Below are 25,370 nucleotides of genomic sequence, written 5' to 3' on the forward strand. Positions count from 1 at the left end.
GGTTGCTTTGGCACAAATATTTTCAATACTGCAATATAGAAGCATGTCAACACATGCGAAGCACTACAGTACAACTGTATTTTAGTAATATTCATAGTTTTATGCTTTAAAACATCCACAACTATTGAAAAATCGTTTTTTCACACAAAGAAAGTTCAAGACACACACTCTCATAGAGAACAACAAAACAAGCCTAACAACAAGAAGATGGTAGTGCCAACCTAAGATCTTGGGAACGTGCTAGCGTTAAAGTAAAACCAACTTTGGATGTATTTTAGGGATTTTGAAGGGAATGGTTTGTTTCTTAAAGCTTAAAATTTGATGAACGACTCACACAAAAGAACAACTTTATAGTTAACTTTCTGACTCATAAGATGTTATTTTCTTATGTTGGCACTCCTTTGTTTTTGTTTAGCTTATTTATTTTGTTGTTGATTTGTGTGATAGTGTCAGAGATTTGAAAGGTTATTCCTTTAGAAAACGTTCTTGCAATGGTTTGGAATGATTCAGACCCTGAAATTATGAAATAACCTCAATCAAAGAAATGCTGTAGTGCGTCGTGTGCGTTGACTTGTTCAAATACAGCAGCACAGACAATTCTTCAGTTAAGCAGCCGGCGGGTTTAACCTTACCAGCATGCAGCATAGCCTGGCTCATGGAAACTAGTATCACCAAGAAGTTTGAGGCTAAAAATAATTTAAAGTGATGAATAACAATAGTTTGATACTGCATTTGGAACAATATCCAGTGTCAATCAACATTTTATACAGCCAAAATTATTATTCCGTGGCTTGCTGTTTCAAACACAGGATATTTACTCATCGCAGCGTTACAAACATTTACATCAAAGGTATGTGTTAGTTAGTCAATGATAAGCATCAGAAGTAAATGAGAAGGCACAGTACATGCCATCCTTTTCTGGTTGTCCAGTAAGAGACGGAAAGTTGGTAGCAGCCGCTAGCTGTTTGGCTGTTATGAAATGTAGGACTCCGCATCTGTTCATGCGGTCAAAATGGAAACCGCATCAGGAAATGCGGTTAAATTTTACACCGCATGACTCCTGCGGTGAAATTGCATCAAAATCCTGGCTATTCAGGTGACCGCATCACCTCATGCGGTCACTTACCTAAACCGCATTTCAAATGCGGAATTCTCCGCATTTGTTTTTTCAGTGCACACGCACACACACACGCACACGCGCGCATTAAAACAGGGGTAGGTACAGAGTAAACCTCAGCCTAGAGAGCCACCTGAATGAAAGGTAGGCAAAAAGCCACACTTTGTCCATGCAAGTAAACAAAAAGTGCTACTTTGCCGCCCCCCCCCCCTCGCCAAAGACCGCATCCGGATACGCCACTGTATACAAAAGCCGCGCGGGATATATAAAAGTTATAAAAGAGAGGCGCGCGTTCTGACATTCCTGTACTTTGGTGGCTCACAGTGTGCTCCACCTCCTGTGGGAAGCGGCTGTGTTGGCAAGGTGGCATTTAGCGAGGGGGAGGGGGAGGGAGAGAGAGAGAGAGAGAGAGAGAGAGAGAGAGAGAGAGAGAGAGAGAGGGGGGGGCGAGGGAGAAGTCTGAGCAGAACGTCGCAATGCTGGAGACACGGGCATCGTGATGAAAATTATGACGACATTACGAAGAAGGCGGCGTCCGACGCGCTACGGTATAGGGCGGGCTTGGTCGCTGTGTTGCCTCTCTCAGGTCTAAACAAAAAAAAAGTTCTACGACACACTCTCTTTGTTTTTTCTTAGTTTGGCGAGGATTTTGTTTGTTTTCTAACCGGCTTGTGTAAAGTCTGGTCTGGGGGGAAGGGCGAGCGTCGTTTGGAAGTCGTGGCGTCGGGCTGAGATCAGCAGTGTCAAGAAACGAGCAGGCTGTAGCGATGAGACGTGCGTGATAGCGCGCCGACGCCCTAAAAAGAGTGAAGGACACACACACACACACACACACACACACACGGCGGGAACAAAACCCGTGCGGTAAGTCCGTGTGCGACTACAGGGGCCCGGCGGCGCGCGCATGTAACCGAGACCACCACCGTTGTTGGCGAGCTGCGCCGCTAAAACGAACCGTTCTGAAACCACCGCCGCGCCGTGCCTCCCAAACCACGGCACGCCACGCCACGGCCGTCCAGCAGCACCCCGCCACCGCAGCGCGTATCAACGGCATAACAGGCACTCCCGCCATTGTCTCCCCGCACAAGAGCGGCTCATGCCGGTGCCTCTCGCTCCCTCTCTCTCGCACTCGCGGGGCGGCCGCTGCCGCTAATGGGTGCGAGAGAGACAGACTAGCCCGCCGGCTGTGCGGCCCCCTCCACGGGATGAACAGCAGACCGGACGCACTCCCCGAAAAGCACAGTCCGGCAGCCCAAGCCAGCGAGGCACAGTGGGCCAGAAGACCGGTGGAGCGGCCAAAACTCTAGACGCGTTTTGAGCTCCAGAGTCGCTTAATGGGACTCGAACCGAACGTGTGACCCTACCAATGAATTCCTCGTTCGGAGAGCAATCCATTGGTGGGGTCACACGTTCGGTTCGAGTCCTGTTTAGCGACTCAGGAGCTCAAAACGCGCCTAGACTTTTGGCCGCTCCACCGGTCTGCTGGCCCACTGTGCGAGGCCAGCCAGACAAGCATACGTCCGCCGGGCGCCCTGCCCGGCACATTGCCCACAAAGGAACGTCCCTGTCTGCCCGTCTGTCTGCCTGCCAGGCCGACTGTCTGTCCGCTTGCCGTCTGCACCCGGATGCCCGGCTGGCTGGCACTGCTGGCACGCACGTTCGGGTCAATAGGCCACACAGTGTGCCCCACACGATGAAACGGCCCGGCCCGCCCCGGCCCGGCAGCGCCTGTTGCGCTCCGCGTAGCGTGCGGGAACCGACGGGAGGAAAAAATACAGTCGGCGAAAAGAGAGGAAGCGCGGGTAGTTGCAATTCAGCAGCAGTACGGCGCAGCACGGCGCAGCACAGCGTCGCCGAATTAGGGTCGCCAGGCTGAGCTGCGCCTGCAGACTGCAATGTGGCAAAAAGGTACGGAAAATTCTGTTAATTTTTTTGCCAGGATTCTCCGTAGCCCTCTTATCAATATTCTCCGTAGGCTCTTACAGTATTCTCCGTAGGGCCGCACAGTATTCTCTGTAAGTCCGCACAGTCTTCTCCGTAGGACCTGGAAGACTGTATAGTCCTACGGAGATCACTGTAAGGTCCCACGGAGAATACTGTGCGGTCCTACAGAAAATACTGTAAGAGCCTACGGAGAATATTGATAAGGGGGCTACGGAGAATTACCATAAGCTGTTTACAGAATATTCCGTAGCTTTTTGCCACAGTGTGATTCCGAGAGTCGTTTTCGTCGCTCTGTCGCCCTCGCGCTCATGAGGCATCCTGCACCGGTGCGAGAGAGACAGCGCGACGAAAACGACTCTCGGAATCAGTGTGCTGCGTTCTGCCGCTGCTGCAGCTTACGCCACCTTAATCCCACACCTATAGGACGCCCCATGAGTGCGAGAGAGGCAGAGCGACGAAGACGACTCTCGGAGTCAGTCTGCTGCCTGCGCCTTGGCGTTGACGGCGCGGCCGGCACTCGAAACAAGCAGACAGAACAGAAAACGGAGCAAGAAAAAGTAAAGCTGACTTTGGCAGGCGCACCAAAGTGGCCGTCTCTGCGGGCGGCCCGCCGCGCCCACGTTCCCCCGGAGCACCGCGAGTCACCCCCTTCCCTTCCCCGCGGCCGCCAACCTGCACATTTTAAAACTTTCAGGCCGTTCACACTGCGAGGCCGGGGTCGGGGCGGGCCGGGCCGGGTCGCGCGGCGAACGCGCCCAAAGCGGTGGCGCGGCGCGGGTTCGAGCGGAGCAGGGCGGGGCCAAGCCGAGGCGCGCGGCGAGGCGGGCCGCCGAGCCGAGCCGGGTGGAGCCTCGCGGGGCAGGGAGGAGCGGCAAGGCGAACTGCGCACGTAAAACGCCTCCCGCCGAGCCTCCTGCGATTCCTCTGGGAGCGCGCGGACCACTTTGCTGTCACCCGCTTTCGACAGCCGCCCCCGCGCGACACCGAGTCTTACTCTGAAAAAGAGAACCTTAAGGTGGAGGGAAAGTTAACAGACAACACTCGGCCCAGCAGAAACAAAAGAAGCGGGCGTGACCGGTCGTGCGCCATCTGCCGTCGTCCTTCGCCCGCTCACGCACGCCCTCCGTCGAGCCGTGGATAGTAGCCTGCGTCGTCCTTGGCGCCGTCCTTGGCGGTGACCTTGGCGGTGACCTTGGCGGTGACCTTGACGATGACCTCGCCGATGACCTCGACGCCGTCCTCGACGCCTTGCACTCATAGAGCATCCCTAGCGGGCGCGAGAGACAGCGCGACGACCCGATCCTTCGCACACGATCAGGCGACAGCACGGACTCTGCAGACCAACCAGGGACTAGTGTGGCGGCGGGCGGAGGCCAACGGGGAGCGGGGCGGTCAGCCCAAAGAAAGGACCGCCAATTCTTTCTTTTTTTAAATTTTCACGCTGAGAGAAAAGACGTGACATGACGCAGACCATATCTCGGCGTTTCTCTTTGAAGAAGCTGCTGGGCTTTTTTATTACTTTTCTGGAAATGGTCCAGCGGGGCGCATTGCGTCCAGCAGCGCGCCACACAAGGAGGCGCCCCGCCCCGCCCCGCCCTCTTTGTCTCGTCAGGAAACTAGGTCACCGCATATCACTCGAATGTCGTTATTTCATTTTGGCGCCGGACGTGCCCCTCCTTCTCTTTGTTCAGCAGGAACGAGAAAAAAGGGAAAGAGAAAGAAAGATGGGAGACGTTATTCAGGCCACGACAAGAGAGACACTAATGCAACAAACCACTGACGTCGGCGACCGAGCGCGTCGCTGAGAGCGGCGGGAACGTCGCGGAAGCGAAGCGAAGCGTCTGCAATCGGGATCGCCTCGGTGGCTCGGCGCGCCTCCAAGCAGACCGCGCGGCTGTTCAGCATGCGGCACGGCGGCGGGCCCGGCGGCGCGGCGGGGCCTCGTAAGACAATTCGGGCGACCCTCGGCGCGGCACGCCACGGCAAGCGAACAACGGCGCGAATATTCCCGAGGCCGCGAGCGCGACGCGCAGCCACTGGAAGATTCAGGCGCGTGTGCGGGAATTGACGCCAAGGCCGGAGATGGCGGGGCGGGGCGGGGCGGGGCGCGCATATGGAGGGCACGTCTCTTGTGCACCGGACCGGCCAGAGCTCGAATTCCTGGGCCTGCCGGCCTGCCCCCCGGGGGGCTCGTCCGCTGTTCACAAGGCCCAGCCAGACGTGCGCTGTCCTGTCGGCCCAGCCAGGCAGCCAGCCAGACAGCCAGCCAGCCAGCCTCCCCCAGTCTATAGCGGACGCGCCCCTGCCCCACCACCCCAAAGACCCTTTTTGACGAGACCAAAATTCCGGCATGGAATGCCCTTGTCCCAACAGCGCTCGCCAGGCCCAGCTGCACATGAAAACGAGGCGCCCTCCCCCTCCCCGCTGGCGTGACCCGCTCCCGTTTGCCCATCGAGTCGACTTGTTACCGATAAACCCGATACCGTATCGGAGGCCGCGCGCTCTGGGCCAGCCACCTGGACGCGGCCAGCGCGGCCCGGCGCCGAAAAGCACGCAAGTGCCGGCCGGGGTCTTTGCTTGCGCAAACGGGCAGCGCCGGGCAGCGCAGGGCACCCAGCAGACTGATTCCGAGAGTCGCTTCCGTCGCTCCGTCTCACTCTCACCCATACGGAACGCACAGTGAGTGCGAGAGAGGCAGAGCGACGGAAACGACCCTCGGCATCAGTCTGCAGGACCGCCGAGCCAGCGAGTGGAGCGCCCGCCGAGTCCGGGGTAGGCAGCCCGCGAGGCACGGCCCTTCGGCGGGCTGGCCCGCCCGTCGCACCGCAGGCGACCCGGCCGGCCAGGTCAGCCCGGCCTGGCGGACTCGGCCCCGGACGCCCGGACCGCCAGGGCCGCCCTGCCGCTCGCTTCTTGTCCCTCGATATAACATTGCTTGCAAATTATCCCCCTCCCCCCTCCCCTCCCGTCAGCCCGGCGACCGCGCGCAGCGCCCTAAGCCCCCCTTGCGGCCAGCCCGGCCAAGCAACTTGCTCGCCGGCCTCAGCGACCGCGCCATCTAAGGGTCGGCCGAGGGGTCGGCCAAAGGGGTCGGCCAAAGGGGTCGGCCAAAGGGGTCGGCCAAAGGGGTCGGCCAAAGGGGTCGGCCAAAGGGGTCGGCCAAATGGGTCGGCCGACACCTGCTGCGTCGGATTCACCCGGTCTTTCAGGTCACCGTCGGTATTGTTGTTGTTGTTGTTGCTGCTGCTCGTTATTGCGTCCGGTGAAAAATAATAAAGTAGTTATCGTAAGGAGAAGCGGCGTATCCGCTTGCCGCGATGCTAACGAGGGAAGCGCAACGACTCGCTTCCAGTGGATGGGAGAGCAAACCGGGGAAGGGGGCCCGCCTGGAGGCATCCTCCGTGAAATATGACAAACAAAATAAAAACAGAAAGGGGGACACGCGCGCACTGCCGGCACTGCCCCAGTCGTAACGAGAGTCGAAATTAATCCGGGATCGACTGCACACAGCCTAGTCCGCACACAGCCTCGCACTCCGTGTAGGCCGCGGGGCCAGCCGGCGGCGGTGGACAAATGGCAGTGGGATATTAAATCCAAAAAGTTGCTCTGTCGATGCGGCTCGGCTCGGCTGGGAGGGAGGAACAGGAGGCCGGAAAGGGGAAGGCACAAGAGCGGAGAGAGAGAGAGAGAGAGAGAGAGAGAGAGAGAGAGAGAGAGAGAGAGAGAGAGAGAGAGGGAGAGAGAGGGAGAGAGGGAGAGAGGGAGAGAGAGGGAGAGAGAGGGAGAGAGAATAGACGAGCAGATTCCCCCTTCCCCCCCCCCCCACTGCAACTGCAGACGGGCTTATTATATTTATTTTTTTCTGCCCGCCCCGCCTCTACGGCCTCCACGGCCTCCACGGCCCGCTCCCCGAGCCAAGCACGACGCGCGCACGACGGCACACTAGTGCACGCGCCACTTCGGCAGCCAGCCGCAGCGGCTTACAGACAGCCAAACAAACAAAAACAACAACAAACAAACAAACCTGCCTCTCCAGAGTTGGCGGTCACGATCGCGAATTTGGCTCTCACGCGGAAGGCCCATCGCGGTTGCAGGGGACTGAGGGGGCGGGGCGGGGCGGGGCGGGGCGGGGCGGGGTGGGGCGGGGCGGGGTGGGGCGGGGCGGGGCGGGGTGGGGCGGGGCGGGGTGGGGCGGGGCGGGGCGGGGCGGGGCGGGGTGGGGCGGGGCGTGGGCAGTCGTGCCTCGCGCCCTACAGGACGAGCGCGGGGAATCGACGTGCCGTGAATTTTTATCCCCCTCGGCCTCACCGGCCTGCATCGCCATTTCCCGCCTCTCTCGCTCCCCTGCGCGCAGTGCGGTGCGCAGTGCGGTGCGCCGCACGAGTGCGAGAGAGACGGAGCGACGAAACCGCGCCGTGGTTCGGAATCAGTCCGCTGCGCCACGTTCGCGGTGGTCAGCCGCGCAGAGAATGGAACGCACAGCGCACGGCCACTGCCCACGCATTTTTATGCCCTTTTCGCCCGAGGGGCTGGCGGGGCGGGGCGGGGCGGGGCGCTCGAGGAGGGCTTTTCACATGGAAATCGGAAAGTCGCCCCAGAGTCCTGACGACGCTCGGCCGGCCGGGCCACCTGCCTCGGCAAGTACATTATGCGCCCGTGACGAGTGTGGTGGCGGGGGAGTCGGAGTCACGCCTCGCCTGAACCTCGCGGAGCCCCTCGGAATGCTGGGCACACTGTGGTCCAAAAAAGGCGGTCCGCGTCAAACTGTGGTACAAAACAAAATCTGGCCGAAACATGTCACCATGGTCGTTATTTTCTACAAAAATGCGGTCCTACTCTAAATAACCAAAATTAAATCGAAAAGTCTAAATACGGTCGTAGTTTTGTCCGAAATTAAAATGGGAACCTAAATGCTTTTAGGCCATTTCTGTCGCCATTCATTTTGAGGCATGAATTTTATGCCTCGAATCTGTTGCTTCTACGCCCTTGGAAAGGCAAAAAAAATGAAGATACCTTTCGCAAGGGATAAATTGCTTACGCCCTTAAAGGGCATAAGTTTCATGCCTTCCCCAGCGCAGTCTAAAATGGATCGAAAAAAGGTCGAAATTCGACAAAAAGCACAGTAGAAAAAACGCAGTGGGTTTGGGGCCAGAACGCGACCCCGGCCCGGGGACGTGGGGCACACTTGCCGCCGCGCCCCTTTAACGGTGCAGGCCCCGCGGTTCCGCGGCCCGCTTCGAGAACAAGAGAGAGTATCGGAGGGCGCCGCGAGTTGTTTGCCAAAGTTTTTCGCGATCGCTGCTCCGCATTGTACCGCGCTCCCGGAGACTCAGAGGCCGTGCCGCAAAATAAAAACGAAAAAAAAAACGGACGTAGCGCCGACAAATGGAACCGAATGGAGCCGAATGGAGCAGAGAGGAGTGACACCCCCCCTCCCCTCCACCCCCACCCCTCCTTCTCTCCGCCAGGAGGAGAGGACGCTACTGTTTCCGATCCGATAATAATTGGAGATGAAAATATGAAGGAAAAGGAGCAAAACAAAATACAACAAAAACTCTGGGAAAACAAAAGTCAGATCACCTGGTTGATGAAGAAAACTCTAGGAAAACTCTTGAAACCTTAATACGCGAACAGAATTGGCGGTGAGGGTGGTGGCGGGCGGCCGGGGTCCTATTTTTGTTCACAGTGGGTGAGCAGCATAGCACAACAACGCGACTCCTCGCATTGATTCCAATAAGCCATTTTCTAAAAGCCACAAAGGCTGTATGTGTGTGTTTTTCATGTCCTTTTTTTTGAAAAAAAAAAAAAAAAAAAAAAAAAAAGGGAAATCGGGTTGCCATGCGTGATTGCGTTCGGTTGAATAGAGGCGACTGGATTTCCGTAGTTTACCGTACTGCCCACCTCACTTCCACGAAGTGGCAGTGCGTTTTTCTCCAGGCAGCCTGCATGGTGGAAACGGTTCCTGGTTTTCCCTGGAACTCCCTGGAAATGGCCAATGACATCTCTACTACCTGGGAAAACCGGGCACCGTTTCTGGTGTGCGGAGTGCGGAGCCCACGGCCCCGGCAACCAAATGCCACAACAACTCGACGGTACACGCGGCATTCGGCCGAGTCAGTCAATACGCAGTGTATCAAGCGGAGGGAATGCCTGCCGTTGCATTTCCCCACTCGGGCGGGGCCGGAGCGGCGAAGCAGTCTCCAATCTTTTATTTTACCTCCTCATTATTGTCGTTGTTTTTCTCCCCGCCACTTCGTCCCGCCCGATCTGCGTTTTGCATCACCGCCCCACTGGCTTCTGCCATGCGCCATCGAGGCAGAGAAAAATAAAGGCCTCTCTCTCTCTCTTCCAAGAGTGAGACGTGCCGCGGCCAACAAGATAGGTCGGCCGGATGCAAATCCGCCGATGGCAATCTGCATTTAGTTACCCAGATTGGGGGCGGGGGCGGTTGGTATTCGCGTCAGTACAGGCCGCAGCAGGTAACGCGGGTAACGCGGGGCAACCACGCTGCGCGCCCATTCCCGCCAAATATTTACCCGACCGCTCGTCAGGTCGTCGCACACGGCCCTCTATCGGCCACTATCTCTCTCTCTCTCTCTCGCACTCATGGGGCGTCTCTAACGGGAGGGAGAGAGAGAGAGAGAGAGAGAGAGAGAGAGAGAGAGAGAGACTGCTGCGCTGCATGCGCCGAGCAAATACATCGCCGACCTGAGGCGACGAGGCGCGGCGTGGCGGCGGGTCGGTTTCCTCGTTTCCCAAACAGAAATAGAAAACGACGGACGTTTTGGCGTGATTCTCGGAACGCGCTCGGGGGATGCTTTGCCGTGCCTTGCCGTGCGAATGCGACGCTCTGTGATATTGCCCGGCATAGCGGCTTGCGGGATGAAGCAGGCAGGCCGTCGCCCACAGTGGGCCAGTAGACTGGCGGAGGCAGTCAAAATCTCGAAGACAGACAGACAGACAGACAGACAGACAGACAGACAGACAGACAGACATGACGGGCCCGTTCGGATTGCTCCGCGATTCCCAGCCGATGAATGATTCCGGAAGCAAACAAAACGCGACCAGAATCGGAATGGCAGGCGGGCTAACGAGAAGCAGCAGGCAGGCTGACGCGGATCCACAACGCGCTCTCACTGCCGCGTCTCGCTCGCGACTTTGGCATTCGTCGCCAAATTAAATTCGAGACCTCGCCGACCACGCCTTATTTTGGCTGCGGTCGACAGGGGCAGGCGGACGGCCGGGCGGACAGACAGACAGACAGACAGACAGACAGACAGACAGACAGACAGACAGACAGACAGACAGACAGACAGACAGCTCCACTCACTCACCCAGATGTGCGGATATGAAAACGGCTAGCGGTCCGTGCTCGGCGCGTTCTCCGATATCAAGTCATAAATTTCAGCCGCACGGCTTTCGCGCGCTAGTGTGCGCATATCAGCGGGGAGAGGGGGGGGGTGCTTGCTTGATTAGCATCCACTATTTGTCTTCGAGCCCCCAGGAGGCGTCACCCTGTCTCCCTCGCACTCACGGGGCGCCCCGTGGGGGTGCGAGAGAGACAGAGCGACAGGGTGGGGGTTGCAGCGCACCAATCGAGAGGCGGCCCTGGACTGGCCCCGGTTTGCGCACACAATAACAAATGCAAACCCCGGCAAATGTAACCCGTTCGGCCTTCGTCACCTGTGCGCCGTCCGTAGAACGGGCAAACCCATCAGCAGCCAGATCAGCATAGAGGTGAGGGGGAGAGGGACATTGGGCGAGTGGGTTTGTGTACGTGTTTGAGAGAGAGGGCCAGGATTTGTGTGTGTGTGTGTGTGTGTGTGTGTGTGTGTGTGTGCGACCTGCGCCTTGTATGCGGCAGCCGCGGCAGCGGGCACGTTCCTGCTATTTTGGTCAGTGCGCGCGCTGCATGCGGGCAGGGCTTGTGTGCTGCGATAGGCATAGCACGCATATGAATCTGTGCGTCTGTGTGTGCGTGTGTGTGTGTGTGTGTGTGTGTGTGTGTGTGTGTGCCCGAAACGCAGCGGTATTAAGCCGTGAATGCGGGGACCTGGCGCAGTGGGATCGCGTCCATCACACAGTCCATCAGAGACGCCTCATCATTTTCTCTCTCTCTCTCTCTCTCTCTCTCTCTCTCTCTCTCTCTCTCTCTCTCTCTCTCTCTCTCTCTCTCTCTCCTCTCTCTCTCTCTCGGCAGCATTTCCCTCCGCAGTTCGGCGAATTGTTTGCCCGAGGCAATCAAGGCCTGCAGGGTCAGGTGGGAAACATGATGCGCAGGCCGACGAAGAGAGAAAACGCATTTCACTCGATAAAACGAGAATATTAAAACCGGGGAGCTCGGCTTTTAATTTGGGCCGACGCGCGCGCCGCCCGCGGGGCCCGGGGGACATGCTTGTCGTTTCGGTGGCGTCGGCGGCAGCGTCAAGGAAGGTGAAGGCGAAAGCGGGGCAGCCAGGACAGCCAAGGCGACCCCCTTGAGCAAATTTGCGTCGCCGGCCCGACCGCCGGCCCGGCCCTACCAATCTCGCCGGCTTACACCTGGCGCACGCCCTGCAGACCGCCTCGTCGCTCCGTCTCTCTCGCACCTACACGGGGCGCCCCATGGGTGCGAGAGAGACGGAGCGACGACTCTCGGAATGAGTCCGCGGGCGCCGCCGGGCACGTCCCGCCGCTCATCGCCGTCCTCGGAGCGGCGGTGCGGCGGACCAGAGCAGAACATGGACAAGCAGCCGCGCTTCGCTTCGCCCGGAGGCGAGGCCCTCGGCGACGCCTATCACAGCCAGGAAGTACACGCCGCCAGGGTGCCGGCACCGCCACGGGACTGCCACGACACTGCCAGGTTCGCTGACGTTGACGAAGGCGGCATCGACCACCGGGAAGTCGATGTGCGAGTGGTCTGATGCACTCTAAATGTTCTACAGTGAAGATTCTCCATATTATGGTGAAAATGTTCCATATTATGGTGGTGCAGCTGACTTCGTAACATACCATCGAGAATTCACTGTACCTTATGGAGATTTTCACGAATTTCGTTGGTATTATGGAGAAAATCTCCACCATATTATGTAGGTGCAGCCTTTCACCGTAAGACATTTACTGTGTGGCTGGCCCGGCCCGTCACGTCGCGGACACGGCCAGCACACTGATGCCGAGAGTCGTCGCTGTCTCTCTCGCACTCACGGGGCGTCCCGTACAGGTGCGAGAGAGACAGAGCGACACCGTGAGGGCACCGCCTTGCTACTCCTGCTTTGTCAAAGCTGGTCGTCCGCCGCGAGCGCGCATCTGGAGGGAGAGGACAATCGCCCACCGCTCGATAGCCGCCTGAAAGGTTGGCAAGAAGCAACACTTTGCCCGCTACGCAAGCAAAAAGTGCTTCTCCGCCCTCCCTTCAGGCCGGCCTGAGGCCGCCTCAGGATTCCCCACTGCTCGGCCAGGCCTGCCAGGCCGAAGCGCCGTGCTGGGTAGGCGTCCCTGTGGCTGCGGGGCACCGCGGTGCGCCGGGCGGGCCTGCCCACCGGGCGCTCCACAGACACACGCGTTTTGAGCTCCAGAGTCGCTAAGCAGGACTCGAACCGAGCGTGTGACCCCACCAATGGATTCCTCGTTCGCAGAGGAACCCGTTGGAGGGGTCACACGTTCGGTTCGAGTCCCATTTAGCGACTCTGGAGCTCAAAACGCGTGGGGGATTTCGACCGCCTCCACCGGTCGTCTCGGCAGGCAGGCAGAGCCAGAGCGACTCCACTGCGTCATCATCTCGCTCTTATTGCGCGCGGGGTGCGCGGCGACGCGGGCATAATTTCTTTTGAGGCTGACTGTACCTGGAGGCGGAGCGGCGGAGCGGCGCAGTGGCGCAGCCGGGAGAGTCCCCAGCGGCCGCCTGCTGCGTTCCTCCACGCCCTCCACGCCCTCCACGCCCTCTACGCCCTCCACGCTGCTCCACGCTGCCGCTCGCTGCGAGTGCCAGGCGCCAGGGGCCAGGCGGTCCGACCATACTCGCCCAGTGGCCCAGCACTGTATCCGCTGTGTCCCTCGGCGGGTGTCTCGCGGCCTCGGGACCTGTTGCTGCGCGCTGCCGCCGTTCGCTGCCTCGCTGCCTCGCCGCCCCGCGCCCCGTGCGCCCTCCGAGGAGGGCCCTACGCCTCCCCGGTCGGTGCACAGTGGGCCGGTCAAAATCCCGGACGCGTTTCGAGCTCCAGAGTCGCTTAATGGCACTCTAACCGAACGTGTGACCCCACCAATGGATTGCTCTCCGGACGAGGAATCCATTGGTGGGGTCACACGCGCGGTTCGAGTCCCACTTGGCGACTCTGGAGCTCAAAACGCGTCGAGAGTTCTGGCCGCCCCCGCCGGTCTTCTGGCCCACTGTGCGGTCCTCACGGTGTCGCCGAGCAGCTTAGCAGTGTAGTGGCGGGCCACTGGCGCGGCACTGGCAGGCGAGCAGTCCACGTTCATTGCCGCCAAAGTAGCGCCCCGGGGAGTCTGCCGGCTGCAGCCACTCGGAGAGGACGCGGACGACGCGGACGACGCGGACGAGGCGGCACTGAATTAGGGCTGGCAGAGGTCCTGGCAGAGGTGTCCAACTGTCTGCCGGTCCCCGAGACGCGTCCACCGCCGCCACGCTCCGCCCGACGCCGAGCACGCGGAGCACAGGCAGAGAGGCGGACGCATCGAAATGGATTTTAATCGTGCGGCCGCGGAGGCAACGGCCGGAAAAAGAAGCTGCAGACCGATTCCGAAAGTCGTTTGCGACGTTTGCACTCGCTGGCGACGAAAACAAAACAAGATGTCGCTCCTCGTACCCATCTGACTTTGCCCACTTCGCCGCGTGCCTCTTTCTCGAAGCGCGCCGCAATCAAATATCAGGTTTCCCATTTCGCTCTTTTTGTGCGTGTTTTCACCCAGCCTTTCCGCTGTTGCAGGTCGCGAGGCTTCCACAATAGGCCGCCGCTGTGGTGAGTACCTAACGACCCGCGAGCGGGCAAAAGCCAGCACACTGAAAGTCGTTCTCGTCGCTCCGTCTCTCCCGCACCTGCAGGTGACGCCCCATGAGTGCGAGAGGGACAGAGCGACGAGAACGACCCTCGAAATCAGTCTGGTGCCGGGCTCAGGCCGGGAACAACTGCGGGGGACGTTTCGGCTGGCGCGGCACGGCACGGCGCAGCAGCCCTTCCGGAAGGCGCGGCGTGCCACGGCGTGCGGGCCGCACGCAACGAACGGCACGCTTTGCCACGCCGCGCTGTTCGCGCTGCTCGCGCTGCTCGCGCTCGAGTCGTAATTGATTGACGATACGGCGCCAGGTGGCGCTGGCGTCGCGCATTGTCAGCGCCGCCAAGCAGTGACACTATCAGAGGGGGGTCTCCCCGTGGGCAGGGCGGGGCGGGGCGGGGCGGGGCGGGGCGGGGGAGCGCCATGCAAAAGAGCGAGGTGGGAGAAGAAAGGCCCGGTGGCCCGGCTGGCTGGCCACGATAATGGCGCGTCTTTAGTTGGAAATAGTCCGAAGCACCGCGAAGCACCGCGCAGCACGGCGGCCATTTGGTGGCTGCAGATTCTCCGGCACGGCGACAACAGGATGGCAAGCGCTTTTCTTTTTTTTTCACTTTTTTTTTGTTTTGTTTTGTTGTTTTTTTTTCACGGCGTTATTATCGAGGCAGGCCGCACCAGCATGCAGCAGCCAGGAGAACAATGTCGGTGGGGGCGCCTGGCCTCGGCCTGATTCCACCCCGCCCCGCCCCGCCCCGCCCCGCCCCACCCCGCCCCACCCCGCCCCGCCCCGGCACGCCCCGCCCCGGCACGCACCGTCACGCCACGCCCCCAGCGCCGCCAGTTTCTCTGCTCCGCGCTCCGCATTCTTGCTGTCCGCCCGCCGCGTGAGCGCCTGGCCCGGAATTTTAATTTTTACAACTCAACGAGGCAACGCCGGGGCCACGCCAGGGCAAGGCAGCCTCGGCCGGGCGCGCGCCGACAGACTTGGCGAGACGCGAAACACGGCAAGGCTACCTGGATAACTCGAGAGGGGAACGGGCAAGTCGAGTGGCAAGGCCGACGACGGCATTTAGTTCGAGGAGCCATCACGGCCGCGGCCGCCACTCGAGTCCATTTAATGGGAAGCAGCGCGGCGCAGCAGCGGCCAGGCCACCGTGGCAGGGCGGCCAGAATGGAATCAGATATATTTTCGTTTTGGGCGCCCCAATGGAATTTACAAGGCCGCCCCGCCCCGCCCCGCCCCGCCCCGCCCCGCCCCGCCACGACGTACTCCAGTAAGCGAGTCCGACCGCGGCGGTGCGTGGGCGGGCGCGAAATTGAGTCAATGGCAAACTCGCCAAATGCCATTGTAGACGCCGCGAGAAAGTTGGAATAGATTCCTCGCCGGAGGCTCCGCCTCACCCCCGCCCCCCACCCCACCCCCCCCACCCCCCCCGCATTCCAGCAGCAGCGGGAGGCAGCAGCCGCCGCAGCCGTTGCTAAGCATCGCGGCGCTGCGCTGCGCGGCCAGCCAAAGATCGCATCGTTATGATCGTTATTTCTACCCCCAGACGAGCGCTGTGCAGACGCCCCATTAACGGTGGCGTGGCGATATCCCCTCGGCCCGCCTCGGCCCCGGTGCACCGCGGTGCTTCCGTTCCTCCACCCTCTCTGTCCCTCTCGCCGCTCACGGCGCGCTCTGTGTGAGCGAGAGAGACAGAGCGACGAGAGCGGCTTTCGGCCTCGGCCCGACGGCCCAGAGGCACTTCAATCGACGTCGCCGTTCTTTGTCTCGTTATTTCTCACCTCAAGACGTTCTGCCTGTCTGTCTGCCTGCTACCTGTCTGTCCGTCGCGGCCGGCAGCGAGTCGTCCTCCTCCATCCTCATGGGGGTCATTAGGGTCCCGGCCTGCCTGCCGCTGCCTGCCCACTGGACTGCAAACTGGCGTTCTTTGTCCGTTGCTCGGGTCGTTTCGGCCGCTGGTTACCGAGGGCTGCTTCCGAACCGCCCTTTCGTTTCTCTGCGTCTCGCTCGCACTGTAGAGGCGCACCGCGGGCGTGCGAGAGAGACAGAGCGCCGGGCGACTGTTCGGAAAGAGAGTTCGGCAGGGCCTGCAGGGGCTAGCGACCGAGTTGCTTTGAAGGGAGTCCGATGGCCGCTGGCTGGAGGCCCGCGCGCCGGCCACCGCATTCACAGAGCGGTTTGCGAGTGCGAGAGAGACAGCGTGTCTGGAGGACTCGCTGCAGGACTCGCTGCAGGCCGCCACCGTTCAGGTTGATATCGCCGAGCCTCCGGCCGGCCCATACTCCAATGCATCCCACGTTGGCCCAACTTCGGGGCCAACTTGGCGTCAAAGCGGCCCACAACACGTCCGCGGCCTGGCGGGGCCTGGCGGCGGGGCCTGCCGGGGTATATTGCCCTAGCCGCCGCGTCCTTTGAGCCCTTGATGGGGCCAGTGCAGCCCCGCCCCGCCCCGCCCCGCCAGCCACAACACGCCCAACTGCGGCCCGTGGCCAGGATGCGGAAGCGAACCCCGATTGCCAATAACGATCGGGCGACTCAAGCACGGCCCGCGAATGCCAATTTTCCTTTCCCTAATTCTTTTCATTTTGTTTTTCATTTTTCACTTTTTTCTTTGCCGATAAGCCGTTGGGCGGCCCGCTTATTGGCCGCCGCTTCCTGCAATCACGTCGTGCGTCTCAGAATGGCCGTCGCAGCGTTTCCGGCACGCACACAAATAAACAAGCAAATAAAAGGGGAGAAGTTTTATTCCGTTTCGTTTGTCGGTCCGTGTTTCTCCGAATCGGACAACGCCCAGCCCCGCCGGCCAGCCGGCCTTGTGCGCTGAGCCCGCCGAGCCGGGCGGACGGGGCTGGACGGGGCTGGACGCCCCCCCCCCCCCCCCCCCCCCCCCCCCCCCCCGCTGCGGCCGGACGGGCCGGACTCGGCCGCCCAGACGGAGCCCCCGTCGGCCCGTTCGCCCCTTTCTGGTCGGCAGAGCCAGGCAGAGCCCGAGAGGGATTGTGCAAACCGCAGTGCTGATCCATGGACCATCCCTCACCCCTTGCTTTCCTCGGCGGCCGTCGCTCTGTCTCTCTCGCACCTCCACGGCACGTCCCGTGAGTGCGAGAGAGACGGACCGCGCCGAGTCACCCTGCAGCGAGCAGCCCCGATGTCCAGGCCGCAGCGGTGCGCGCCACGGACGGCAGGCCCAACGGAAGGGCCGCCAGATGGTGCGTCCCTGCTCTGTCCCGCAGACTCATTCCGCGAGGCGAAAAACAACTTTTGCCCTCATTTGGCATGGCGAGAACCGCCTAAATGGTAGGCAAAAGGCAACACTTCACCCCTGAGCAAAACTTTGCCACTGCAAGTGGGCAAAAGGTGCTACTTTGCCCCTCCTTTCAGTCTAATTCTAGATCCGTCCTTGTGCGAGAAACAATATCAAAAATGAATTACACAGAAAAAGAAATTTATGATCTGAAATCAACTGTGGAGCCAGTCTGTGGTCCTGAGCAGTACGTTGTGATTATTGTGAGACCTATAGTACCCTCCAGTAGTTAATTCATTTGTCACAAAAGGCTTCTTCAAAGTAAAAGTTATTTTGTATAGTTTGGAGAAATAATTAAATGCCCCATAGACTTATCGTAAGTTTAAATTGTTCCTAATTTTTCAACGTCATAACATTTGACGGAAGGGACTGAAAAATAAATGCTTGCTCGTGCTTCAGACCACAAAGTGTTTCATGGCATAAATATGTCATTGCTTTTGAAAGGAGTCTGTTTTTCACACTCACTCTCAACCCTGCTCTGGTATTACACACTAGCTCAGTTTACGGCCTATCAGCCCTCAGTAGCGCATTACCAGGTTTGAGTTTATGGTGAACTCTGAGTACAACACTGGCCAAAAAAGTTAAATAAGGTACACAACAATTTATTTTACAGTGACTCAAGCTGCCACCTAGAACTACACATGATTAATTTTGAGTTCGGATACTTACCGTGCGTCAGAGCCCCAGTGTCCCTTCCCTTCGACTCGAGGGTAGGGTTAGGGTTGGTCCCCACAGGTCGGATTTTTTCTGAAGTACACCGTGTCATTCGGCTGTCAGCGCAGCTGGCTGACGTTTCCAATCGTGGGAATGGACATGAAAGGGAATAGGTAATGAAAACTCACTACTTGTTTGTTGATCTGCTCACGTTTGCCGTCAGTCAGCATTGTTATTGTTGTTGTTGACGGGAAGAGTCGATGACGGTCCGGACGGTTTGGATGTCGCAACGCCGCGCATTTCATGCTGGTACAGCACACTTTGATCCTTTGATGAAGAAGGAATAGCGTTCAGTCGCCGTGGCCGAGTCACAGGCATTTTTTCGAAAACCGTTCCCACGCAAACACGAAAGGCGCCAACTTCTGCAGCGGAGACCGTTACGTTAAGAGGGCAGTTTTCGCCGGATCGGACGCCGTTCCGTTCGAACGCGGCACGGCAAGGCGGCCTACCCGCTCCACGCGCTGCCACCGCCCTCTGTCGGCCGACGCGCGAAGCACGCCCGGCCGCCCGTCAGCCTTGGGGCCTCGGCGACCTGGGTCCGAGGGGTTGCCTACCTAAAAGGCGCACGCGCTCATATCCCCGTAACGCTCCGTCTCTCTCGCACTCACGGGGCGTGCCGTTGCGGTGCGAGAGAGACAGAGCGACGGGAGCACCCTGCGCGCTCCGCAGCGTGCGTTGGGTGACGACCAGCCTCATTTCTGGGATCATCCCTCCCGGCCGGCCGAAGGACTCGCACCAAAATAGCCCTTTGACGGCGGGGCCGCGCAGGGCGGCGCGGGGCCTAAATGGGGCCCTTTTGCCCATCCTTTGGCCACGCCTTGCGGTGTAGGTTCGCATCGCCGCGCCACGCTGACGCCACAGACGTTCCCCAAACAGCACGCCGAATTAGACGGCGGGACGGCCCAGGCCGCCGAGGCCAAGGCCGCCAAGGGCGCAATCCAGTTTCCAGAAGGGCTCTAACGAGAATTGTGCGTGTGTGTGTGTGTTCCAGGCGCTGCAGGCATCGCCGTGCTCGGATGGGCCCGCCCCCTCCACCCCCGGCCACCCCTCCCACCCCCCCACCCCCGCCCTCCCCCAGCTGCCCACCCAGTTGCTGCTGAACCCGGGGCTCGGCTCCGCGCCCACCATCACCCTCGCCGCCCCGTCGCCCACCAGGTCGGTATACAGTGTGTGTGGTTGTGTGGTGACGCCTGAGTGAATAGGCAACCCCTTCAGAACCTCCCCCGCCGCCCCGCCCGTACGCCAACCCCCGCGCCCCTAGCTGCACCACCCGCCACCCCGTCCTCGCCCACGTCTACGTCCACGGCGTCCACGTCGTCGGCCTTCTCTGTCTGGAGGAGATGGCACGGCGCCCCCGCCGCGCCCCGGCCGCGTTCGCCCCGGCAAGGATGTTGTATTTCTCATCCTTGCGTCCCGCCCAACCACGAGCACGGCCTCGGCATGGCCTCGGCACGGCCTCGACGCGAGCCTCGGCGGTCGCGAATTCGCCGCGCTCCTTTTGTTTGCCTTAATTAAAGTGGGTACGCGAGCAGACTGATTCCGAGAGTCGTTTTGATCGCTCTGTGTCTCTCGCACTCACGGGCGCCTCGATTAGGTGCGAGCGAGACAGACGGACGGGAACGACTCTCGGAATGAGTCTGCAGGGCGAGCGAAGACGAACTCGATCCGCCGCTTGGCGGCCGCGGACCTTCCCGCGCCCGCCCCACCGACTGTCACAGTCGCGGCCCGTCGCCAGTTCTCTTTGACTGTAAGCTCAATTTTCCCGCCACCCCGCACAAAAATAATAAAAAGGGTTCTTTAATCGCATTGTTCTTCCAACAGGTTACGGTCGCCTACTCACACGACTCGCGCCACAGTCCCGCCACACTGCCACAGCCCCGCCGCGCTCCGTTCGCATTCTCGTGGCCGCCCGGCGTCGCCCGGCGTGCCTGCAGGCCGATATCCCATCATCCGTCAAAGTTAATAACGGAAACTTTGGCACCCGTTCCGCGACGCCCCGCGCGGGCTGTAAATAAAAACAAAATAAACAGTGCCCCCTTTTGGCGGTGTCGGAACGGCCCCTTTGCACCGCCCCCGCGCCGTCATCCTCGTCCTGCCGCCCCCGCGCCGCCCCCACGCCGCCCCCGCGCCGCCCCCGCGCCGCCCCCCGCCGCCACCGCTCTCTGGCGGACAGCCCGACGGGTAAAACGGAACCTGTAATGAAAGACGCCGCGACGCGACGCCGTCCTCCGAGCAAGGTCGCCGTGCACGCCGTCAAGGCCGTCAAGGCCATCAAGGACGCCAATTACCAAAGTGAATAACGCCGCCTAATAAACTAGACGCGGAGAGACGCGTTTTCCCCCAACAAACAAACCGACGCCGACGCGAACCACCGACCCTGCGCTCAAACACTGCCCATCCAGCCGCGCGGATCGCTGACAACATCTACAAGCACCCCTCTGCATGGTGCCCTGCTTCCCCTGCTGTGAGAGTGAGCCTGTTGTTGTCCTTGTCCGTTGCAGCCCCGGCCCAGGGGCTGGCCCTGGGGCCCCACTCTAGGCAGCCCGGAGGTTCCGCGGTGTTCCGCGGTGTTCCGCGGCCTGGCGCGGCCCCCTGGGGGGCCCAGGGGCCTGGGGGCCTGGGGAGCTAGGCCCTTGACTCGTGACCAGGCCCAGCCAGGCCAGGCCGCCTGACCAGGCCCCCACCGCCCCGCGCCCCGCGGGCTGCCACCGCGGACTGAGAATGAGACATGGCAACCATGCCGTCCCCGTCCCCGAGACTTCGCCACTACAGGTCCTTGACTTGGCATCGCTTTCTCTGCACCCGCACCTGTACCAGTGCCTGTCTCTCTCACACTGAGTAGTACGTATCGCCGGCCTCGCTTCCACTGTAGCTGCATGCACGTCACGTATTCTAGGGTGTACCTGCCGCGGTGCAAGCCAACGACAAGAAGCCACACCACTACTTGGGGAAAATGCTGCTCGATCATGTGGGTTCGCGCAAGATCCACGGGATGGTGAACGATTCGAAGAAGACAAGGGAGTCCAACATTCTGAACGAAAAATGGAATCGACACTGATTCGCGGGCATCCAGGGACAGCCAATGGGAAGAGAGCCTCTGAAAATAATGCATGTTTGGGTGAAATGGAACCGACTGGGGTTCAGTGAGCTGCACGTTCTTATTGAAGGGTAAGTCGTTTGAGTTGCCTATCCGGCGGTGGCCAGGTGCTCCCTGGTGGACGACAACCCCACCAACTGTTGCTTCCATTCACTCGGCACTTCGGGACTCACCAACTAGTTAGCTCAGTCTCTTCCACACTGTAAAATGTATTTAGTTCGGTCACAAAAGTATAAAAACAGTAGGGTTGAATTTTTACCTTAATTTCTTCGTATTGTTCTGTCGTCTGTATGGATAACTTATATACTATTACTTATTGTAAATATTAGATTTACCGGCTTTCACATGCTTGAGATAGATAAATTGTGTAACGGGATTTGATTTGTACGTAATCGTGCGTTGTTATTCTAAGTACCGTTAATATTTGTTAGTTTCATATACTTTAGTTCTATGTGAGGGTATGTACCTATAGAAAACGGATAAGTGGCGGTGAGCAGGACAGTAGATTCAACAGAAACTTTAAAAGAAAATGGTGTGTGTTTAGATACTTGAGAATGCTGAGTAGCGGGCCGAATACACCTGTTAGACTTGTAGCTGCGTGTTGAGCCTAACCTCACCGCACATTGGGGACGGGCTCGGATCCAGGAGGGGGCGTCATGTGAGTCTTTACCCCCCTAGGTATGAGGTCTGAAAGGTTGAAAAAAAAACATCGCTTTGCCCCTGTAAGCAGGTAAAAATCGCTGCACTACCCTCTCCTGGGTACAAACCTGGATCCGCGCCTGGATCGGGATGGGGTCGTGCCTTAAGGAACCACCCTTGGCTGGGCCAGAAGACCGGCGCCGGCGGCCAAAACTCTAGACGCGTTTTGAGCTCCAGAGTCGCTAAATGGGACTCAAACCTAGCGTGTGACCCTATCAATGGATTTCTCGTTCGGAGAGCAATCCGTTGGTGGGGTCACACGTTCGGTTCGAGTCCCATTTAGCGACTCTGGAGCTCAAACCGCCTCCAGGATTTTGACCGCCTCCACCGGTCTTCTGGCCCACTGTGTACTATCGGTGCGACGCCGCTGAGAGGACTGGGAGAGTACCGCCCCACTGAAGGCACCCTTGACGGTTTGCAGGACCATGACGGCCATCTGCTTCGTGTGCAACCTGCCCATCCTGAGCCACCAGGTCGGGCTGGTATGGCAGGGCGGCAACGGCTGGGACGACCTGATGCGGGGCCAGGAGGAGGAGAACACCATCCGGCAGCGGCTGGGCGGCCGCAGGGACTCGGCCACGCAGATCTCGCAGATCTCGCCGCCCAACGAGATCCGGGAGACGTCGCCGCCGCCGCAGAGCCGGCGACGGCGGTCGTCCCTCGCGCAGCTCACCGACATCCTGCGCGACTGGAGTGAGTGCAGTCTGGCCATCTAACTTACAGTGGGCCAGAAGACCGGTGGAGGTGGCCGAAACTCTGGACGCGTTTCGAGTTCCAGAGTCGCTAAATGAGACTCGAACCGAACGTGTGACCCCACCAATGGATTCCTCTCCGAACGAGGAATCCATTGGTAGGGTCATACGTTCTGTTCGAGTCCTGATTAGCGACTCTGGAACTCAAAACGCGTCTCGAGTTTTGACCGCACCCACCGGTCCTCTGACCCTGTGGCCTGAACTAACCCCTTTCGCGGTGTGGCAGCTGGCGGCTCCGAGACCAAGGGCACCCGCAAGGACGCGCAGCTGCACCGCAGGGAGACGCTGGGCGACATCGCCAAGAGCCTGCCCTGGCCGCGCTCCACCGACAGCGCCGCGGCCCTGCGCAAGCGCCGAGAGTCCTCTGCAGATAACCAAACATCCAGGATCTTCGCCAGCGGCCGTGAGTGTTGCTCGCCGAGCTGCCCGAACTTTATGGGGACGCCCCATGAGTGCGAGAGAGACAGGGCGACGAAAACGACTCTCGAGATCAGTCTGCTGGTCGAAATGGGAGTGTCTGCCGCAAAATCCAACTCTGCCTCTTTTCCGGCGCTCCGGCCTCGTCCTTCCTGCGGTGCCTTCGGCCCTTCGGTCTCGCAAAACGAATGGCGCCCCATTAAATATGTACCCTCGACAGTCGACAATCAGCTGCCATTGTCCGGAGGCTGAAGGGCCGCTCGCACTGTCTCTCTCGCACCCACGGGGGGCCCCACGCAGCCCCACGAGTGCGACGGAGACAGAGCGACGAAACGACTCCCTTCTGAATCGCTCGGCAGCGGCATGCCGTGCCCCGCCGTGCCCCGCCGTGCCCCGCCGTCTGGTCCCAAGGGCCGCCGCGCACCGCGCCACCGCGCCCGAGGACCGGCAGCTTAACAGAATTCCACGTTTTATTTTTATGTCTACCCGCGAAAAAGGAAATTATTTTTAGTAAAATGGAAACTTGAACTGGACTCTTCCCGCGAAATTTATCTAGAACCGTGTTGTTTGTTTGAACTGAATTCGAGCGTGCAAACAGCAAACACCGACCACAACCTGGACCGTGATATCTCTCCTCTTGGCTGTTCCTGTTTGAGGAAGCGGCCTCTCTTGGAACTGCTACAGAGTCTAGTACAGACCAAGGCCCGTCTGCAGCAGACCGATTCCGCACAACGTTTCGTCCAGCCTGGGGGTGCGCCCAGTCACTGCCCCCTGCTTCGGGAGAGCCTTCCGCCTATCTGTCTGTCTCGCGCCCTTTACGCCACGAGCGCGACAGAGACAGAGCGACAGAGCGACTCTGCTGATCGGCCGAGCCCCAAATCATTTCCTCCTCCGCCTTGCAGGAGCTCCGTGAAGGCGCGCCGGGAGTCGCAGTCCTCCTCCGGCTTCTCGGACTTCCGGTCGGACTTGGCGCGCCTCTGGTCGTCGCGGCGCGACTCGGTGCTGCACGCCGTCCCGCGGGAGATCAACGCCCCGCTGCGGAAGCAGCAGGAGGAGAAGAAGCTGCGCGAGAAGCAGAAGCGCGTGGCGCGCCGCGAGTCGCTGGCGCAGCAGCAGCGGGACGCGTGCACCCAGGATGACGGCCCCAGCGTCACCAGCGTCACCAGCGAGGACGTGCTGCCCTCTGGCGGCGCAGGCGGCTCCTCGGGCAGGCGCGGCTCCGGCGCCTCCACCGGCTCCAAACACCGGGAGTCGGTGCGCCGCGGCTCCGGCGAGTACTCGCGCAGGGACTCCATCGCGTCGCCCAAGGGCAAGGGGTGAGTGCCGCACCGGTGCAGGCGGTCAAAGTCCCGGACGCGTTTTGAGCGCCAGAGTGGCTAAACAGTTCTCGAACCGAACGTGTGACCCCACCAATGAATTGTTCTCCTAACGAGGAATCCATTGGTGGGGTCACACGTTCGGTTCGAGTCCCATTCAGCGACTCTGGAGCTAAAAAAGCGTCTGGAGTTTTGGCCGTTCCCGCCTGTTTTCGACCTCCCATCCGGCTGTCAGTTTATTTTCTGTTGCCTTCCTCTCCGACGATGCAGAAAGTAATTAGAAGACTCTCGCCGCCGTTGATCGATTTGCGACGGGATCCCGTTAATTGACGACACGGCGACGCTCTTCCGGTTATTTTGTTGTTTTCTTTTTTTTTTACGTCGCCAATAAGTTATTCCCCCTGTTTAATTCAAATCCACCCTCGCTTCGCGCCGCGGAGTCGTGATTGGAAAGTTGATTACTTCCGGCAGCGCGGACGACGTCACCATGACGTCACGGACTTGATGTGGTGCGAGGACCAAATTGACCGGAACTCGCAACGCGAAATAAAATGATCCGCTGATTCGGTTTTGAGGCTTCCGCCCCATTCGCTTCCCCTCCCCCTTTCCGTCGCTCGGATAATTATCGACAAGTCCGATAACGCGCGAACGGAGAGAGTCCATGAATTATTCGCGATTTCAGTGCCCGCCAGTCCCCTTCCCGTTTTCCCTCCAAAATTTGTGTCCTAACCTAACCTGGGCGCAACGACAGCGTTTCCGCCCTCCCAAAGAACACGCGAAGCACTCGGGAAGTAGTCAAAACAGTCAGAATGACTTCATTATCTCAACCAAAATGACATTTGTCTGTCGAAATTTTAACTACAAGCAGTCTTAATGACATCAAATGACGTCAGTGTGGGCATTTCGCGCCCTTCCGGCTCCGAGCAGACAGACAGCAGACGACAAGTCGGAACGTAAACACACTCCGCTGTCGCCAACAGGGTCGGCGGCAGGAGGGACTCGACGGACAGGACGGTCGTC

The 25,370-nt window shown here is 59.7% G+C and overlaps 1 protein-coding gene and 1 long non-coding RNA gene across 2 annotated transcripts in view; both read left to right on the top strand.

The window, feature by feature from the left end:
• LOC117639583 overlaps positions 1-19,104 on the top strand; it is a 49,351-nt gene extending 30,247 nt beyond the window's left edge. The window contains exons 3-4 of the long non-coding RNA XR_004587377.1: positions 13,984-14,016; positions 19,061-19,104. This is a non-coding gene — a long non-coding RNA (uncharacterized LOC117639583). The remainder of the gene's footprint in view (positions 1-13,983; positions 14,017-19,060) is intronic.
• A 1,615-nt stretch (positions 19,105-20,719) lies between these two features.
• On the top strand, positions 20,720-24,063 carry LOC117639541. The gene is made up of 4 exons (XM_034375322.1): positions 20,720-20,841; positions 22,287-22,558; positions 22,844-23,020; positions 23,937-24,063. Exons 1-4 carry the CDS (start codon positions 20,798-20,800, stop codon positions 23,945-23,947), a joined length of 504 nt encoding a protein of 167 aa, XP_034231213.1. The 5' UTR covers positions 20,720-20,797; the 3' UTR covers positions 23,948-24,063.
• The last annotated feature ends 1,307 nt before the right edge of the window (positions 24,064-25,370 follow it).

The sequence above is a fragment of the Thrips palmi genome, unplaced genomic scaffold (assembly GCF_012932325.1).
Source record: "Thrips palmi isolate BJ-2018 unplaced genomic scaffold, TpBJ-2018v1 HiC_scaffold_1, whole genome shotgun sequence".
In the NCBI taxonomy this organism is placed as follows: domain Eukaryota; kingdom Metazoa; phylum Arthropoda; class Insecta; order Thysanoptera; family Thripidae; genus Thrips; species Thrips palmi.

What these genes read in the sequence shown, in the direction of transcription:
- LOC117639541 (XM_034375322.1), top strand. Translation starts at nt 20,798, where the DNA reads ATGGCAACCATGCCGTCCCCGTCCCCGAGACTTCGCCACTACAG. An exon ending in CCGAGACTTCGCCACTACAG is followed by an intron (nt 20,842 to 22,286) that starts GTCCTTGACTTG and finishes GACGGTTTGCAG; the next exon opens with GACCATGACGGCCATCTGCT. An exon ending in CGACATCCTGCGCGACTGGA is followed by an intron (nt 22,559 to 22,843) that starts GTGAGTGCAGTC and finishes GCGGTGTGGCAG; the next exon opens with CTGGCGGCTCCGAGACCAAG.